We start from the raw sequence: 20,792 nt of genomic DNA, 5'->3' as shown, positions 1-20,792 counted from the left end.
TTTTCTTTACAGTCTCAATTTTACCCCACCTGAATTTTAAAATTTAACGGTTAGATTTTATTGATGGTTAACCATGGGTGACCAAGTGCACTTTTTACTTTGCTCATCCAAATTGACATCTGATAATCCCACAGGCATCCATAATTTCTCGGAAGAAAGAAGTCAAGGCAGAAGAGCTTCAGGCTGCCAAGGAGGAGATGTCAAACATGGAGAGGCAAATGTTACAGAAAGCAAACCAGGCCCGTGAGTTGGATGGCACAGAAGTTTTGAAAGGTGATGAGGTGAGCTGAGGTAGCAACGGGGTTGGGGAGGATGAGAGAAGGTAAAAGATGGAGCATTTCCAGTTGAACTTTACAATTTGGTAACAGTTACTAGAGTAGCTTACCAACATTTTATGGAATGTTCACATCAAAGAAAATGACAATGTTGTAACTAAATTAGGTATCTACTTTCTTGCGAAATATAATTTAGAATTTGATACCAAAGACTGTTCTAAGACTTTTCTTTTAACTTCACGCAATCAGATAAATAACAATATTTTCCATAGTTTATACTACAACACAGCTTTTAAAACATTTGATTTCAGGTTGTTAATGTTTTACCCAAATCTTGTATAAATATTCATATATAATGTGAACTGGAGTTGTTGGTATCTCTTAGCCTTTTAGTGTCACATGTCAAAATAATGTCAGAGTCCATCTCATTGTTGGAATGATAATAAATAATGGTGTTTGGTCTTGGTAATAATCATGGTTCAGTCACAAGTAATCAGGATTCAGAGATAAGTCAGGTAGTTCACTTTGCTAAGGGATGTACAATAAAAAAATCCACAAATTTACATTTTATTCTCTTTAGGACACATCATCATAGAGTGAAATGATCAGCAATGACATGAAACCTGATTTAATACCATTTGTTCATTATCCAGATACATTTTACTTTTTCTGTTTTTTTTCCATTCTGTTCTCCCAGACCCACTTGAAGTTTATTTGTAACACAGATTTTGACTCTACATTCAGTTTGGCGCAGGCAAAGCTTTATTTGAAGCTGCACACATCAAAGAAGCTTTTTCTTCTTAGGAGATTTGTGAAGTGTCAGGCTGCTATAGCTGGGCAACAGCTTGTTGCCTTGCCAAATTTACTTTCCCGATTTTACACTTCCCCTCATGTGGAAAAAACTGTCACCCATATTGAGGGAGCAGAGGCAGGCAGAATCAGTAAGACAAAGCCTGCCTTAGCTGAATCCACCTTCTTACCTCTTGTTTCTTTTCACCCTCCTGCATATGTTCTTTGCTTAGCCCATACTGGAGTGATCCTTAGTGATCTTTTCCCATGCCCACATCTTGCCTTCTTAAGAAAGGGCTAGTCTACACTGGCAACCAGTGTTCCCTCTAAGCTGTGCGCATGTGCGCACGCACACAGATCCTAAACCCTGCGCACACAGCGAAACACCGCGTGCACAACAATTTGCACAGAAGCACAACAATTTGCACAGAAGACATTTTTTGCACACACGGCCTGCCAAAAATTAGAGGGAACATTGGGCAACGCTAAAGCGCTGCCGCGGCAGTGATTTAACGTGGCTTGTGTAGTCGCGGCAGGGTGCTGGGAGAGAGTTCTCCCAGTGCTCTAAAAAACCCACCTCCATGAGGGGCATAGCTACCCGCGCTCGGAGTGCGGCTCCCAGCGCTGGGGCACTGTTTACACTGGCGCTTTACAGCGCTGAAACTTGCTGCGCTCAGGGGGGTGTTTTTTCACACCCCTGAGTGAGAAAGTTGCAGCGCTGTAAAGTGCCAGTGTAGACAAGCCCTATGGACTACTCTGTGTGGGGAACTCCCGTCTGGATCCCATCAGCCACGGCTCCTCCATTAACTCCCTCCTCAAATATCACTTTTCCTTCAAAGGAGCCTTACACGCTAAAAGTATGTGTATATGCATGTGCGTGTGTGCATCTGTGCATGTTTGTTCTCTTCCATAAGTAATAAAATAACTGTTTACTCCTCAAGAGGGACACATTACTCTAGTGCACCTTGCTTGTTCGTACTGCCTTCCCACTTGCTCTTTTCCCACCTCCTCCCTAAATCATGCTGAAAACAGGTGGAGGCAACAACAGGAACTTCCTATCCAGGGTAGTGTTTAGTATAGTGAATGGTTCGGTTGACTCCAGTAGACTACTCATGTTAGCAAGACCCAAGTAAATCTGCAGGATCAAGGCTTTAGGCTGTCAGCTCTTTCCTGTCTTGTAAAGCACTAGGCATATCTATGGGGCTATATGAGTAACAGTAATAACAAAACCACAGGATTGGATTTCTCACCACCATCAGCTCTTTAGCCCCAGGGTCCAGCTTGTCAAAGTCAGACAGCTTTTTAAATAAAATTTGGAAGCAGGCAATCTGTGCTTCATGACATCCCCAGTATTCAGAAAGAAATGATTAATTACTCAGCAGCAATTTTTTACAAGAGAGATATCCACAAACACTCTGTCTTATCTCCAGGAAAATACTGCATATCTATGTACTTTACAGTAAATGAAAGAAACTTCATGTTGTGGCAACATCTGACAGGAACAATTTGTTTTTATCCAGGAATTGTTAGACAGTCAGGTAATACAGTAAATCAGGGTGCTTTGTTTCAGGTACCAGAAAGACATTCGGTGACAAAATATTCAGGTTGCATGGCTGGGTCATAGCATGGAGCAAGGGATATGGCCCAAGATGGAAAAGCTGAAGAGAATATTTGTACATAAGATATGTTGCCTGTGTTCAGATATGCTCTTTTATTTTGCTTTTCACATCTTCTTAAGTCTTCATTTTAGGAGCCACCGCTATTTTGGAAAAAGTGCCTGCCGCCTTTTTTTTTTTTTTTTTAAATATACTTTCTGTTTTACAGAAAACAGGTTTTGGTGCAGAGCCAAGGGAACACACACTATTTCTCAATAATGAATCACAATATAATACAATTTTTCTACAATCTTATTCTTTTTATTTTTTTATTAGTATTGCAGTAGTGCCTAAGAACGCCGATCCGGAACTGGGGTCCCATTGTGTTAGCACTGTACAAACACCCATTGAAAAGATGATCCTGACCCCAAGGAACTTTCAGTCTAAATTATGCTAAGACAGGACCAGTGGACAAGGCAAACAAATGTGGGGGAAGGAGACGATTAGGCAAAAGTTATTGTACGTTAAGCAGAGATCTCGGCTCACCACTTATCTAGCCAACCTTAAATACACCTTGGGATCTAAGATGATGTGCTCATAAATTTATAATGCCTGATTCACCAGTGTGTAACTCCATCTTTATGCCAGTGTGAATCTAAGGCTAAACTTGAGTAATATAGTGGTGAATCAGGCTTGTAGACTGTACTGTAATGTGTATGTTCAGTGTGGACAGAGTTAGGTTTCACAATCAACCTTAACTTTTGCACTTTCTAGCAACTGAATGCTTACTTGTGCAAGCTTAATGTTTCAATAACATAGATTCTTCTTTGAGTAATGTCCCTGTGGTGCTCCACTTCAGGTGAGCATGCGCCCTGTGACTTTGTGGAAGCAGTGCCAGTTTGACCTGCACATGCGCCCTACCTATTCTCATGCCCCATATTGAGGCTATATAGGGCTGCATGGGCAAACTGACCTCAGCTCCTTCTCAACCACCTTCAACCAGAGTTGGAGTTTAGTGTGTGCCTATGTGTGCTTTGCATTAGTAGTTAGTTCTTTAGTAGTAGTATATTTAGTTAATAACCTTATAGTTGTTGGAATGGTTGTTCGTGCTTTTCTTTTCTTAAAAATGTGTGTGTATAATTATGTTTTAATTTTTCCCCTATTGAGGGGTCCAAACAAATTTTTCTTCTGTCTGGGATGCCTCTTGTTTCAAGAAGCCGTCCCTCTTGTTGATGGCCGATGGGCATTCCCAGTACATACATTGTTTTGGAGACTCTCATATCCCCAGCAAGTGCAAGATCTGCACTTCTTCTAAGGGAAGATCCTGTAAAAACAAGGAAATAAAGTATAGTCTCTTAGTGATGGAGTAGGCCTTAAGATCAGCTGTAGACCCAGGTGCAGAGAGCCCCCTGTTGTACAGAGTCCCTCCTGTTCTCTTAATGCCCCATTGATGTAAAGATCATGATCACTGAAAGCTTCCAAAGTGATGGCGGCGTTGAGAACCTGGTTTCCAATACTCTCCATGAGTGAGGTACCAATAACTGTGCTGGCAGTACCAAGAGCTTCCCACTCAGACTAAGGAGAGGATCAGAGGAGCAGGACAGAGAGTTACTCCTCAAAGAAGATTCCATCACCAGAGACCTCAGACCTCAAGAGAGGTGCAAGTGAGGCTCCGAGCACTTCGGGTACCATAAAGCACTCTAAGACTTCAACTAAGTCCCATTCCTCATGGCTCGGTACCAAAGACTTCTGTTGCCAAGAGAACAGCTTTAGTGGAATCCATGATACCCTGAGTACAGCGCTTCGGACAACAGCATCGGGAACATCATCAGTGCCCTTACCAAGTTCTGTTGTGCTCTTGGTACCTCAGGAGTTCCACTATACTAAAGACCTCTTGGTACCGAATGAGTCTGAGTCACCCCTCCTTGTAACCTCCAGACACCTCTCAGTGCCAAGATCTGCCTGGTCACCGACTGTTCATGTTTTTGAAAGACCTACCTCCTCCCCAACTTATACTATCCATGAAGCAGGATTGTCACCTCCTGTACAATATGTGGAGGAGCATTCTGACTCAGATTTGGAACTTTCCATTGAAGGCTCTCCAATATACTCCAGGAGATGTTCCCCGATGCACTTGCAAGAAAGGCAGGATACCAGATGCCTGCCTATTAACACTTGGGACAGCCAGCAAAGGATACCTCCCCACATGCCTTATAGTCCTCCTCATTGGTTTTACTGGGATTCATGTGCAGTATACCACCACCACCAATTTTGAGGGGGCCCGATTCAGTCCCCATCCCTCCCCTTCACTCTCAGTCAGCAGAGGAGATCTTTGAGGAGCAAGAGCAGACACGGAGGGTTACCTTTTGCTTACAAGTATATCTTCATCATCATCTGATGAGGCAGTAATGGCACCACTGCTGTCATTAAACGATGACTTTTGGCAATTCCAGAACCTGATGAAGTCGGTTGCTGACACCCTGCAAATTCCCCTGCAAAAAGTCCAAGATTCCCATCACAAGCTCCTGGACAGATTGCCAATTAATGAAGGCCTCCTTGAGCCAGCCAAGACCATCTGGCAAACTCCAGCAGTGCCCCCACTTGCAAGCAAGACAATAAAAAATACTACATCCTGGACAGGGATTCTGAATTATTATTTTCTCATCTAGAACCAAATACTCTGGTCGTGGATGCAGTGAATGAAAGGAGCAGGCAACACGCCCCAAAAGCTACCCCGTATAAGGACCAGAAATGTCTGCATCTTTTGGGATGTAAAAGCTACTCTTTGGCAATGTTACAGTTCAGAAGAGTCAATCACCAGGCATTAATGTCAAAATATGACTACCGAACTATGAGAAGTTTAATGCTTTCATTGAGTATTTGTCACAGGAACACTGAGAACAGTTTAACAGCATAATAAAGGACGGTCAGCTCTTGGCAAAGACATCTCCACAGGATTCACTTGGTGCAGCGAACACTGGAGCTAGGTCTATTTCCACCACAGTAGTAATGAAATGAGCTTCCTGGCTTCAGTTGCCTGGTTTCTCCAGGAAGTACAATCGACTATGAAAAATTTACATGTAGCGAGCCACAAGTTCTTTGTAGACAACACAGACAACTCGCTTCATACACTAAAGGATTCCAGGGCAACACTTAGGTCTTTAGGGATATAAACACCTACAAGTAAGAGAAAATTTAGCAGGTCCCAGTTGGTGCCAAGATCCTGTCTTGCTCAATTTTCAGCCTTACATAGGCCACCAGAACCACCAGCTAAGAGGTTAAGATTTTCTAAAAAGAAGCCTGCAAGTACCTTGACTGCATCATCCAAGCCATCAACATCATCCAAACACCAGTTTTGATGGTTTGGTCAAGCGTCCAAACCACACAATAACCATAGTTTCTCAGCTGCATGGCACAGCCCCTCCTTGCTCAATTTGGGCATCATCTCTCTCTATTGCATCAAACGTGGGAGGATGTAACATCGGACAGATGGGTACTAGAGCCCATTACATCAGGTTATAATATCTGATTTACCTCCATCCCACTGTCCCACCCCCCTTTCCCATCCCTCTTCAAGTACCCATACCTCTCTCAATCATCTACTGACACAGGAGATCTCATCAATCCTAAGACTAGGGACCATAGTACCAGTTCTATTTCAACCAGGGGGAAAGGGTTCTACTCAAGATATTTTCTGGAGGCCAATACTAGATCTCAGACAATTGAATAAGCATCTTAAGACATTTGAAATTCAGGATGGTGTTCCTACCAGGTATAATTCCCTCCCTGGAATCCGGGGACTGGTTTGAGATCCTTGACCTCAAAGATGACTACTTCCATGTAGCTATTCATCCCTCTCACAAAGATTTCTTCATTTCACACTGATCACAACTATTACTAGTACCGGGTCCTACCCTTCATCCTGTCTTCCACCCCAAGGGAGTTCTCAAAAACCATGGCTGTTGTAGCTGCGTACCTCCGTCATCTAGGAATAACCGTTTTTCTCTACCTCAATAACTGGCTCCTCAAAGGTTGGTCTTATCAGAAGGTGAGTTCAAACAGCAACTTCACTATTTCAAAGTCTAGGCCTATAGATAAATCTTGAAATCAATCTTGATTCCTACACAGCGAATACTGTTTATAGGAGTGTTTCTGGATTCAATAAAGGGCAGAGTTTACCTCCCTCCTGACAGGTTCCTTGTTCTAAAGAACCTTATCCAAAGAATGCAGCTCAGGCCAGCCAAGGACATGTTTGCAACTGCTGGGACACATGGCAGCTTGCGTTTTTGTGACACAAAATGCTAGGTTGCATCTTTGATGTCTCCAGGAGTGGCTCACGACAGTTGTGTACCCAACAAACACAGTCTGAACAAACAGGTGTCTGTACCCAGCTGTGTCCTTCAGGCACTCACCTGGTAGATTTCAGAGTAGCAGCCATGTTAGTCTGTATTCGCAAAAAGAAAAGGAGTACTTGTGGCACCTTAGAGACTCACTTGGTAGAAGAATCCTTCCAATGTTTGTGCAGGAGTCCCATTCAACCACAATCCCCCTATGGTCATGTTAACATCAGACACTTCCCTCTTGGGATGGGGAGCACATTTGAGTCCTCACACAGTCCAAGGCAAATGCTCACAACAGGACAACACATGCATATTAATCTGTTGGAGTTAAGAGCGGTCAGAAATGCTTGTCTGCTCTTTCTTCCCCTACTCAAAAACAAGTCCATTAAGATCATGACAGACAACATAACTTGCATGTATTATATCAATCATCAGGGTGGAGCACGTTCCCCCCTTGCTCTGCACTGAAGCGTTAAAGTGTTGGAATTTATTCATAGCCAGCCAAATAGTCATCTCAGCTTCTTACCTGATGGGTTTACAAAACCATGGACAGACAACCTCAGCAGACATTTCTCCCTAAATTATGAATGGGAGTTGGCCTCTTGAAACCTCAGCTTGGGAATTTTATTCCTAAATATTCCTAGCTTGGGAATTTCCAGAGGTTAACCTTTCAGCCATGGCAGCCAACACAAAGGGCAGGAAATTCTGTTCTAAACGGGGACTCGATCCCCAATCTCTAGAAGTTGCTTTTTCTTCATTGCATGCATATCCTTTAGCTCCACTGCTTTAAATGTCCTCACTAAGATCAAGCGGGACCAAGCCAAGCTCATTTTGATTGATTGCACCAGCTTTGCCAAGACAGGTTTGGTTTCCTTACCTCATCAAACACAACTCTTGCCTTCCATGGTGGCTCCTGAGCAATCCTCGACTGTTATCTCAGGATGCAAGTCAAACACTTCACACCACTCTGAATGTTCTGCAACTACAATCATGGTTTCTCAATGGTTCTTGGGATTAAGAGGCGGCCTGTGTTCATCGGTAGTACAAAATGTACTTTTAACTAACAGAAAGGAATCTACAAGATACACTTATTTTCAGAAATGGAGAAGATATCATTTCTGGTGTAACTGGCACCATCTTACACCTGCCCCATCATCGTTTTCCACAGTCCTGGATTACTTCTTGGAGTTGGAAATGTCAGGGCTTTCTGAGTTCCCTCAAGGTTCATTTAGTGGCAATAACAGCTTTCCACATGCCAGTATATGGTTTCTTGATGTTCACTCATCCAATCACAACGAGATTCCTGAAAAGCCTTATGAATCTTTGTCTGCAGATTAGAGCCCCTATGCCACGTCGGGATCTCAACTTCGTTCTTAACCAGCTCACCGATCAGCCCTTTCAACCAAACAGCCCTTTCAGCCACACATTCTTGTGCTCACTGCTACATCTGCCTGTGAAGATGGCCTTTTTGATGGCCATCACTTCTGCTCAAAGAGTTGGGGAAATGGGGACTCTAATGGCAGGCTCTCCATTTATTGTGTTCTCCAAGGAGAAGGTATCATTACGACCCCATCCAAAATTTTTACCTAAGGTTTCTTCTGAGTTTTGCATTAAACAAACTATTCACCTTCCAGTTTTCTTTCCTAAGCTACATCAATCTACACAGGAATCTACTTTGCACATGCTAGATGTTAAGAGCCCATCAGCCTTTTACTTGGACAGAACTAGGCCATTCGGGAAGACTCCTAGACTCTTTGTTTCTATTGCAGATAAGTCTAGTGGAGTCTTTATCTTCACTCAGAGACTTTCTAAATGGATCTCTGGATGCATTATTGCCTGTTTATGGTTCCCCTGAAGTTCTACCTCCCCAACAAATGACTGGACATTCTACTATATCACAATCTGCATCTGTAGCCATACTCAAGGACATTCTAGTTGCTGAAATCTGCAATGCTGCAACATGATTGTTGGTGCATATGTTTTCCACCCATTATGCTTGGTTCATGCTGCAAGATCAGATGCTACAGTAGCCGATGTAGTTATTCTCTGATGGACTCTTCCAAAACTCCAGCCTCCTTAAGGGGAGTCACCTGAAGTGCAGCACCCACAGGGAGACTAGAAGAAGGAGAGATTACTTACCTTGTGCAATAACTGGAGTTCTTTGAGACGTGTGTCTCTATGGGTGCTTCATTACCCCTCCCCTCCTCCCCTTCGGCGTTTCCTCTGTGGGACTTTGCGGTAAAGAGGGAACTGAGGGTGGTTCGCTCGCACAGCCCTATATAGTCTCCATATGGGGCACAAGGATATATAGGGCACATCCATGGGCCAAATGGGCACTGGTATGAAAAATCTCCTATCAAAGGCACATGATGCATGTGCATCTGAAGTGGAGTGCCCACGGGGACATACACCTCCACTTCTCCTTTTTGTATTTGTACATGATTTTTAAAGGGATTAAATGGAGTCTTAATGATAATGCTAGCTATTAACACAACTATCTTCTTCCCAAGTCCTGTAGTAAAATCAACATGTTCTTTTTCTCTTATACTTAGGCATTAATGTCTGTGATCTTACATCTTTAATTATTTATTATCAAATTGCTCTCTCTAGTGCTGCTGTATCCCCTTATGGCATGGCAGTCGCTGGATTTGGCATTCAAATGAATACCTTCTTTGCCTGGATTCTCAGACCAGCAATTGTATCTTCAGTTGAGGTCTTCTTAGCTCTTCATCCACTGAAAGGTCAATCCTGGCTTATGTTTTTGGGAGCCAGTGTTTTGCCTTCTCCTCTAATCATGAAAAGGAACATACAGCTTTCCAGTGGCAACTAGTTCAAGAAGTTGCAGAGCCGGATGGAATTTACAGGCAACAGCAGGGAGGGACCAATTCACTGGATACCAAACTACAAAACGCTAGAGCTAAATTGTCTGTCTGCTGCAGGGATTGTGAAATCTTTTAAGTACTTCAAACAGAAGTACAATGAACATAGGGGCAAAGCTGGCAAGCTGTTGGCTGCAGCTGTCAGATCCTGAAAATTAGGGAATCAAATTTTGACACTTAGAAGGGTAGATGGTTCAATTACAAGTGATCCTAGGTAAACCTGTGATATTTTTAGCTCTTTTCATAGCACATCATACTTTTCAGAGTTCAACGTAGGACCCCTGGAGCCTAGACTTTCCCAGGGTATCAGAATTAAATAGGATCAAAGCTGGGTTCACCCATAGTAGATGAAGTTAAAAAGAACATTTGTTGAGAATGTAGCCTATGGCATCCCATGGATTTTTAAACATGTAGTTGAGTTAAGCAACTTGCTTGCTTGGTGAATTATTTTTACATACAAATCTCTCTCTCTCAAGCAGAAATATTTTGTTTGCAAATATCAGGAGAAGAAAAGAGGCCTTTGACTATAGATCATTCAGCCCCCAAAGTGTCCTAGTCAGTGTGAGTCCATCAAAAAAACAAACTTCTGTTAGCAATACTAGATAGATAACTTTAAAAATATGGTCATCAAGGAGCTGGCAGTTTAGGCGTTAATGGGTTTGAGCAGGGACTTGGGATATATTTTCCCCACCATTATGCAACCATCTCTTTCTCTTAACTACCAAGTGAAATATTGGAGAAAGGTTTTAATCCTTTCTGCCAAAGGTTCTATAAATAAATTAAACAGGGGGAAAGAATGTTACGGTCAATCCCACTGTGAGTACAAAGATGGCAAGTCTATAGAATTGCTACTGAAGCCAAAAGCTCTTGCTGTAAGACATTAACCATCACTGAAACCAAATGTATGTTGTAAGTCCGACTTAAAATATGGCTTCACACAACTGAATGCTCTCTCAGCACTGACAGGCATGAATAAAGCATTAATCTTATTGATCTCCATGTTTTCAGTGATAACTGGAAGCACTCTTTCATTAAATATATTTGGATTGGTACAAATTATTACTAATGGCTGTTGTAATATCCCTTCCTGCCCAGCAGCAAGCATCTTAGAAGAAACTTGCTAGTTAACATTAATGAAGAACTTCCGTGATTGGCCTGTCTGATGAGCAGGTTGTAGGATAACTTTCCTTTTAATATACCAAAATAATTGGCTTCTCTCTAAAAGTTTCTCCTTAGTATATGAGTCATTAGTCATATGTAAAAATATCTATACTGGCTCAAACACAGAGATCTGAGATTATTGAAAACCTGTCATGCCCAGGAACTTTCTCTGACTGAATTTTAATTGCTTGCAAGGCCTTTATCATGTTAATTGGACTGGCTAGAAAATTAACCATCTGCTCCTTGATTCTCAGTACACCGATTTGACTAAGATTTTTTATGGCTGGCGTACTGAGACAATGATAGTGTCCCAATGTTAACAAAACTGCTTGTTCAGAATCTGCATTCAATTCTTAATTTTAGAAATAAAAGATCCCTTTTGGGGATTTAGACTGACCTAATATTATCCAGGTGTTCTTAATTATTAATAATTTAGATGGTTTTCGATACCTTGACACAATTGCTGCTAAAATCTTTTCTTCACATTTAATACCTTGTTTTCGACATTGACTTTCTGCAAAAAGAAGTATTTTTAATATTATGCATCCAAAATGATATCACCACATTCAGTGATTGCCACAAAAGTAAGGGATTAATTTGTGGATTTGTTTCACCCCATCCTCTCACCCCCCAAAAACCCAGCCTCTCCTTTCATCTTTTGAATGTTTGCTGCTGTTAATCCTGTAGTAAGGAGTTTGTGAAATCTCCATTCTTTTGTTCTTTTTCCTGTTTATATGATATAGGATACCCAAATAAACTAGTGCCTGGCTACATCTGAAAGATTTTTCTCTACTAAATCTTTAAAAATTAATAACTAAGAAGTCAATGGCAGTATTAATGATAAAGTAGAAAATAAAATTCTTAACCCTTATAGTGGAGCAAGTTCTGCTGAGATTTACACCATTTCCTACTTCACTGGAACTGCCCAGGGTGAATCAGTACAGAATATGGCCCATCATGTTTATAAATGCATAATCCCAAGCACTCAAAAATAATGGGATTGGCTTAAAAATAATTAGATTTTAAAAATAAATATTTTGGATTGTCTTTTGTTGTTGTTTTTTCCTGCTGGTTTTTGGGCCTTTAGGGTTCTCAAGCTTTTCTCTGCAACTGTGAGGGCTAGAAACTTACAACATGACTCCACAAGCAGGATCTTAAAGAAAAACACCAAATATTGTGAGTTGTTTAAACTTCTGATTGACACTTTTGGTTATTGAAAGAAATCTAGAAGAAAACCTGAACTAACATAAATCAGAATTATGCTGCTTGCAAAGGGCTCAATCTTGCAGAGCACTTGAGCATATTCTTAGATTTAAGTATGTTAGTACTGCCGTTTGAAGTCAATGGAACTACTTGTGCTTAAAGTTAAGAATGTACTTGTGTTTGCAAGATTGGGGCCAAATGCTGAGCACTTTGCAGGATCAAGCCCTAAACTGTGTATAGTACATATAATGGACATAGTTTATAGAGGATTAGAGTATATTGTATGCCAGTGTTCTTTCATTTGGGAAAGGATTACGAAAACACAGGAAGCAAAGAAATAGGAGGGAACGAAGATAACCATTTATGTTCCTAAGAATATAGTTCTTTAAAAACAAAGACTTAGAAATGTTGCCTGTTTGTTTATGATACACTGCCCTTTCCAGGATTGCTTTGATTGTGTCAAATATCCCAGATACACTGAGAATTGTAAGAGGTGCTAGGTCAAAAGCCAGGTGACGTAACCATATGAAGGGAATATGTTACTTAAGTGTTACTTTTCAGGAAAGGAAAGATGATCTTGTGGTTAAAGCGTAGGACTGAGAGTTAGGAAATCTAGGTTTTGGCTCCAATTCAGGAAAGCACGTAAGCATGTGCTTAACATGCTTACGTGCTTTGCTGAATGAGGGGATAAATTTACAGCTGTCCCACAGATTTCCTGTGTGCTCTTGTGAAAGTCAATTTAATAGCTCTGACTCAGTTTCCCCATCTGTAAAATGATAATACTTATCCATCTCACAAGGGTGTTGTGAGACTTAATACATTAATATTTCTAAAGTGCCTTTAGATACTAAGATGGAAGTCAGTAGAGCAGGGTAAGTGATAGTGTTGGTGGATCTTTAAATAAAAAGTGAGGGTTATATAGCTAATCTGTCCTGGGATTCTAGGTACCCACGTGCCTCAGAACTATAAGTTCTGGTCAAAGTCCGACTTTTATTCAATCCATTTTATAGCATAACTAGCAGGCTTTCATCTTACATCCACCCATATAAATAATCAAGTGGAAAAGCATAATTTTTCTTTGCTTACATTCAGAGATTCTGTATCTCAGGGGGCCTCTGACTTGGCTAGCAAGCAGCAGTCAGAAGGCTGGTATGTTTACTTTAAATGTTACCTCAGCACCAGCAAATGGTTCTTGTCCAGTCATTTGATCTTTGAAGTTTAAATAACTATTAATGTTAAAAGAAAAGGAGTACTTGTGGCACCTTACAGACTAACCAATTTATCTGAGCATAAGCTTTCGTGAGCTACAGCTCATTTCATCGAATGCATTATCCGATGAAGTGAGCTGTAGCTCACGAAAACTTAAGCTTAGATAAATTGCTTAGTCTCTAAGGTGCCACAAGTACTCCTTTTCTTTTTGCGAATACAGACTAACACGGCTGCTACTCTGAAACCTATTAATATTAAGTTGCTTGAAAACAGAAAGCTCACTAGGGGACAAATGTCTTTGAAATGATACTTTACTTTGGGAACCAACAGATCCATAGGAATGCTCTAAATGAATTCTGCTTAGCTTCTATGCAGGGAAGAGATGACCTGACCTATGAGTAGATAATTGCTGGAAAATGGACTCCTTTCTATTCCTACTGGCTGGCTGAATGATCTTGGCAAGCCACTTCACCTCTGTGTGTCTCAGTTTCCCCATCTGTAAAATGGGGATAATTATACTGACCTCCTTTGTAAAGTGCTTTGAGATCTACCAATGAAATGTGCTATATAAGAGCGAGGTGGATAATTTGAAAGCAATTTGGCTAAACATAGCTACTTAAAGGCTTCTTACCAGAGTAAAATGTAATATTTTATTAAAAGCTTTAAGGGCCTGATTTTTCCCCCCACAGCTCAAGATGAGTTGCAGGGCACTGCAGATGCTAAGCATATCTGCAAATAATCATAGAATCATGGAACCGGAAGTGACCTCGAGGGGTCATCTAGTCCAGTCCCCTGCACTCGTGGCAGGACTAATTATCTCGACCATTCCTGAAAGGTGTTTGTCTAACCTGCTCTTAAAAATCTCCAATGATGGAGAGTCCACCACCTCCTTAGGGAAACTTATTTCAGTGCTTAACCACCCTGACAGGAAGTTTTTCATAATGTCCAACCTACATCTCCCTTGCTGAAATTTAAACCCATTGCTTCTTGTCCTATCCTCGGAGGTTAAGAAAAAACTTCTTCCTCCTCCTTGTAACAACCTTTTACATAGTTGAAATGCCCTAGTATGCTTTCACACATTTGAAAGGATTGGTAATTTGCAATTAGACTAGTTATAAATTCCCTGATTTGAGGGATCTCTTGGTTTGATTCTTGGCTGCTGGGCTAGGGAGCACCTGGGCTGCCATAGATCTGATAAATCTGCCATGAGCTCATTTCCAGTTAGATTTAACTGGAGTTTCACCTGCTGACCTAGCACTGAATTTGGCCCTGCATTTAGGAGGGTTTTTAAATCTGTGTTACATTTGGAAAAGACTAAGTCTGTAGAAATTCTGCCAGGTTATTTGATTCATTATCTACAGAACACTGTCATCTTGCTACTACGGCTTATATCTTGTTTTATAGTTTCATGTAACTAGAATAATGTAAAATTCAAGATATGCATTTATAAACCAGGAGATTGCACTATATTAGAGCCAGATTTTCATGGCCTAAAATGGATGGGGTTGCAACCCTGTCCACATGTCCGTATCTGAAGGTTTCGTCAATTTTTTTGGTTTTGGATGGGTTGCTTATTATATGGCCCAGACTCAATCGCTAATAATTGAACATCTGTGAAATCAGTTCTTTATTCAACAGGGTCCTTTGGTTTCCATTATTAAGTAGATTATGCTTGGCAAAATACTGAATATGCAAATACTGTGTCTCCCACTCAGGCTATTTTCAAGACCTTAAAAGTAGTTATGGAAGTGAGGAGAATAACAGCTTGCTTTCAACCCTGGGGTAAACTGACAGAAAATCATTCAGATCTGACAGCTGTCTATAGTCACATGTGAAAAAAGTTTCTTCTCTTACATAATTCTTTACTATATTCTGCTGTCCAAATGAAATATCACTGGAACTCCTCCATCAAGAGAGAGGAAGGCAATCCATGTTTTTCTTGTATGGGTTTGTGTTAGTTGGTATCATGTCTGATTATTTTGTAACAAAGTATCTGCTGTAATAGCTTGAAAACCACAGAAAATTCAGTGTTTGCACAAGTGATAAAACTTTTTTTTCTAGTCTGTATAAACTCAGAGGATGTGTTTGAATTGACTGTTATAAAACGTTTCTTTTGCTAATTAACGGGATAAATTTCCAACAATAATATTACAATTGCACTGAGGTCTTTATTGTAACAAAACTACTGCTTTACTGTTAGTGCTATGACTTTTGTGACCTTGTCTATCCTTGTCCTAGGTAATACGCACAATGTAAAATGGTCTCCTAAAGCCACACATACTCCAATCTGCATAGAGCACATTGAGTAATTTGTGGGTTTGTTCTTTCACGAAAAACGCTTATAGCTTTTGGCTTTAAAAATAGTTCTGGAGCATAGCAAGATAGAAAAAGCTTTGGCCTAGATATTGCACAGGATGGCAGATGAACAGGGTGGATTTCATTTTGGGCATTTTGCCCAGGACACTTTTTATAGAACACAGTTACTCTAAGGTTTCTTAGGCTGTAGTCACATCAGTTTTATGCATTATTCTTCAACAGGGAAATTCACTCACAAGCTAGGTACTTTCATGCATCTTAATTTTTAAAGTTTAAAATTGTATCTATGGTAATAGGACTGCTGATATTTTCTTGTGATTCTTTGTTAGTAGAATGCACTAATTCTACAATAATGACTTTATCCCAGCTCAATATTTTGAAACCTGTTTTACACTAAATTATCATAGCGTATTTTATTTGTTTTGAATTCCTTGCTCTCCATTTGTGGTTCTAAAAGCACTTTACAAATGTCAGTGATTTTTGCCTCATAACATCCCTGTGAGGTGTATCAATAAGAGCTAACCTCATTTTATAAATGGGAAAACTAAGAGATAAGAGAAAGTTTAGGTCCTACATTAAAAAAAAAAAAAGTTAGTAATTCAAAGAGCCTCAGTTCTTCTGCATTTAACTTAAGAGACACCTAGGGCCTGATTTTTCAGGGGTATATCAAGTTGAACACGTAAGAACTGAGAAACAGATTAAGTAAATGTGATGATCTGTAAAACTCTGGATTATTATGCTTTACTTTTTAATAAGCAAAAATTGAACTCCTGTTCACTAATTCTAGCTGTGCGCCTTTTATGCTAGTTCTGTGTATGACAGTCCTTCAGCTGGGTACACAGAGTGAAGAGTTGACTCTACTCTACCCTGTCCTTTTGTTAAAAATGATTAGTCAATAATATCTTTCAATTCAGCAAGAGACATTAAAAGAGATCAGTATTTTAACTACTTACAACCAGTACTTAAAATCAAGAATCTTTTCCCTATGGCCCTTTTCAATTTTCTCGTAGCGTTTTTCTGCCCTTTCCCATCATACTTGAGAACTCATAGAGTTTAAGGTCAGAAGGGATCACCAGTCAGACCTCCTGTATGTCACAAGCCACCAACACTGCACATTAACCCAACAACCAAAATTAGACCAAAGTATTACAACCTTCAGGAGACTAGACTATTATGTGCCACTGGCAGAGAATAGGAGAAACCGACCGAAGTGCACCAGTGCTCGAGGCCCCTGCAATGGCAGGGAAATAATTAAATGAGATATACCCAGACAATTGTGGCAAGTGACCTGCCCCACCTGGTGCCGAGGAAGATGAAAACCCCCCAAGATCACTGCCAAACTGACCTAGGGGAAATTCCTTCCCAACGCCACATATGGTGATCAGTTAGACCTTGAGCATGTGAGCAAGAACCAGCCAGCCAAGCACCTGAGAGAGAATGCTAAGTTGGCGCCACCTCAGAGCTCTGGTTAACCCCGTCCATCTCCAGATGTGGCCATCCTTGATACTTCAGAGAAAGGAGGGTTTTTTTTAAATACTCCCTAGAATACATGGGGGTGGGGGAATCAGTTCCTGACCCCTGCAGGTGACTCGCTGAAACCCTGAAGCGTGAGCTTTAGGATCATAGGACTCTGTAATTCTCTGTAATTCCTGTGTTCATTGGTTAAATTTGAGAAAAAAAAATAAACTCTTAATTTTAAAAAAATTTAAATTGCCACAGTGACATGGATCAGAGGTAATTGGAACATTAATGATAATACTTATCCACTGCCTTTCATCTTAGGAGAGGAAGGACAATCTTGTGGCTCAAGCCCATGAATAGACCTGAGTTCTAGACCCGACTCTGCCACAAATGTCTTGTCACTTTGAGCAAGTCATCTCTGTGTCTCAGTTTCCATCTGTAAAGTGGGAATAATAATGATTATCTACTTCACAAGGATGTTGTGCAGTTCAGTTCTGTAAAGCTCTTTGATGTTCTTGGATGGAAGGCATTCTCATGTACGTGCAAAGTACTATTATGTTAACTTTATTATTATCCAAGGGTCTACAAAAATTTGCAAACATCAGTTAGCCTTTCTAGCCCCTCAGTGGGGCAGGTAGGTAGAAATTAATGATTTCCATGTTCCAAATGGCTAAACAGAGGTATAGAGAGATAGAACTGACTTTTCTGATGGCTCATGGTGAGTGATTGGCAGAACTGAAAATAGAACCTGGGAGCCCTGACTTCCAGTTCTCTGCTAAATGCTATCTGAACAGGCTAGTTTATTGTAGTTTAATTGCTATCTGAATAGGCTAGTTAGAAAGCGTGATAAGGCCTTTTTTTTTTCATTCAAATTAAATTACAAATATCCCTGTTATGTCTCATTTCAGTTTAAACGATATGTTAATAAGCTTCGAAGCAAGAACACATTTTATAAAAAGAAGCGTGTAGAAATAGCAGAAATTACAGCCGAGTATGGTATCCTACAGAGAACAGAAGAACTCCTAAAACAACGTCATGAGGCTATTCAGCAACAATTGGTAAGGCAAAATTCTCCCACTCCATACATTCTAGCCACAGCGATAACCATCAATACAATGATATGGACATAATTGGTTTGGAATTTTTTAATGTGTTTTAATCTTTAAAGCTCTCTTACTATTATTAGCTAAACACTGATAAAGCGTGCTTGGTATAGGAATTGTTTTAATCTGCCAGTTATACTCCGCTATCGTATTTCATGACTAGAAATAGTTTCTTATAGACAGTAGTTCAAGCTCTACATTTTTTTTTCTTGAGTCTGACGGGCCTAATCCTGCACTCAAGTGAAGTCATGGGCAAAAATGTTATTGACTTCAACAGAAGTGGGACTAGGTCCTTAATTAGTTGAAGGTAAGCTTTGGTATATTTTGAGGGCTTTAAAATTACTTTATCAACAATAAGGTACAGATACAAGCTGTCAGAGATACTGGAATAGTATTTAAAAATAGCAACAACAAAATCCAAGCATTAAGAAGCAAAGGTACTTCACAGTGGTTCTTGAAGTAAGTTAGAGAATATGTATTACTCAGAAATTGAAAACTAGCCAAACTCAGCTTCTACCACTAAACAACAAGAAAACGAAAGGAGGACTTGTGGCACCTTAGAGACTAAGCAATTTATTTGAGCATAATCTTTCGTGAGCTACAGCTCACTTCATCGGATGTGGGTGTGGGTGTGGATTTCCCACACCAATCAAGGGCAACTGAATATGCGTGTGTACAGAGTACAAGTCTCCAGAGAATGTATATCCATTCTAATTGCAATAGAATTTTACAGCAAGGTAGATAATGTACATTAGTTATCCTGCAGTAAAAAACACACCCTTTTTGGCAATGAAGACAAAGCCTATATCTAACTCCATATAGCTATTAAACCCCATAAAATGCGCCACACCATAGTGGCTGTAGATATTCTAAGATTAATGTTTTTAAAACCACTAGAGTTGAATGGGTTTTTGTAAGACTGATCCACTTGGAGTTGGTATGTGTGTGTCACTTTTAGAGATTTAATGCCCTGCATACTAGTCTACCATGACTGCTTGAGTCGTTGCTCAACATTCTGTATTACAAACTTACATTTCTTTGCATATTTAATGATTAGCTACTGTAACCACTGTGTGAATGAACAGGTAAAGTTTTGTTAAACTGTGAAAGGAATAAAAATAGTTAAGAGAATAATTTCTCTACTGTATTACATCCCAAATAATTTGAAGAAATATATAGGAAAAATAGCTTTATATATTGAGGCATTACCGTAAACTATTTTCTTCTGTAAAAAAACAGCATTGGAGAATACAGTTGGCAAAACAGTTCAGAAATACTGTATTCTGTTCTCATTTACAAAGTAGGTTTTTTTATAGAATTAGCTATATTTACTACAGATTACATCCTCCAAAATAGGCATCCCTCTTTTTATATATTTAATTGCTCTAGAGAAGATCTGATCCAAAACCCACTGAAGTCAATGGGAAACTTTCTTTTGACTTCAGTTAGCTTAGAATTACCCCCAGATAGAGGTCTTGCAGAAAATAGTTAATAACCTACCAGTTGAACAGAATGGCAGATACTTTAGTTAGTTCTTACGGCAGTCATAGAGTTTCATCACTCTTAAAATAAACTGATTCTAGCACTTAACTTCACTTTCAGCATTCTTGCAATATTTCACTTACATTAAAGAACTTGCTCCATGGTCTGCCAGCACCTGTCCTCACATTTTGTATTTGTTTCCTATGTCCACAGCAAGCTATTGAGGACAAGAAGGGTATCTCTGGATACAGTTACACACAGGAGGAGTTGGAGAGAGTATCTGCGGCAAAGAGCGAGATGGATGAAATGAAGGGACGAACATTAGATAACATGTCTGAAATGGTGATTTTGCCTAATTTAACAATTGTATTTCTGCAAGCTGGATGTTTAATTTTAGAAAAAATAAAATCAGGATTAACATTTCTGGCACAGGTTTTAAAATAAAATGCAATGTATGTTTGTAGAAATACATTTTGTAATATACTTTTGGGCAATGTACAGCTACAAAGGTGACCTGGAAGAGTTTTAGTAAAATCGGGCATGTGTCTGTTTTTGATGTACAAAGAATGCCTTTTTAAAAAGTACATTTGCATGCGTGGGCAATGTTTCCTGATCGTTTTCCCTTTAGAAATATCAGGGGTATCAAATCTGGGCTTCCTTGGTTCAACATTTTTGTGATTTCAGGCATTGTCTATTGTTAGTATTGGCACCTTAATTGAAAACATGGAATGGGATTGAAACTTAACAAAGACTCCCTTTTCCAAAATGTGATTTAATCACTGGAAGTTATGGTTGTTAACAAAACCGAAACATAATGAGTTTTAAACAGCCTGACTAATCCCTTCCCCTTCTCCATTTTCAACTGTCATGAATCTTGTGATGTCGTCATTTAACTCATCATAGACAAGACAGGACTTGAATTTCTAATGAAAAAAACATGCAGAAAAAATATTTTTGAAAGCCTCTCAAGCCTTCTTTA

General features: G+C 39.9%; 1 protein-coding gene across 5 annotated transcripts in view; it reads left to right on the top strand.

The window, feature by feature from the left end:
* IFT81 (intraflagellar transport 81) overlaps positions 1-20,792 on the top strand; it is a 65,482-nt gene that overhangs the window by 27,978 nt on the left and 16,712 nt on the right. For all 5 annotated transcript variants that reach the window (XM_084648710.1, XM_084648711.1, XM_084648709.1 and 2 more), the window contains 3 exons: positions 135-281; positions 18,137-18,286; positions 20,027-20,155. In XM_084648710.1, the coding sequence (XP_084504836.1) occupies positions 135-281; positions 18,137-18,286; positions 20,027-20,155 (426 nt within the window). The remainder of the gene's footprint in view (positions 1-134; positions 282-18,136; positions 18,287-20,026; positions 20,156-20,792) is intronic.

The sequence above is a fragment of the Lepidochelys olivacea genome (genome assembly GCF_965140295.1).
Source record: "Lepidochelys olivacea isolate rLepOli2 genome assembly, chromosome: 15".
NCBI lineage: Eukaryota > Metazoa > Chordata > Testudines > Cheloniidae > Lepidochelys > Lepidochelys olivacea.
Note: the sequence above shows the minus strand (reverse complement) of the source record. Positions and strands in the feature narration are given on the sequence as shown.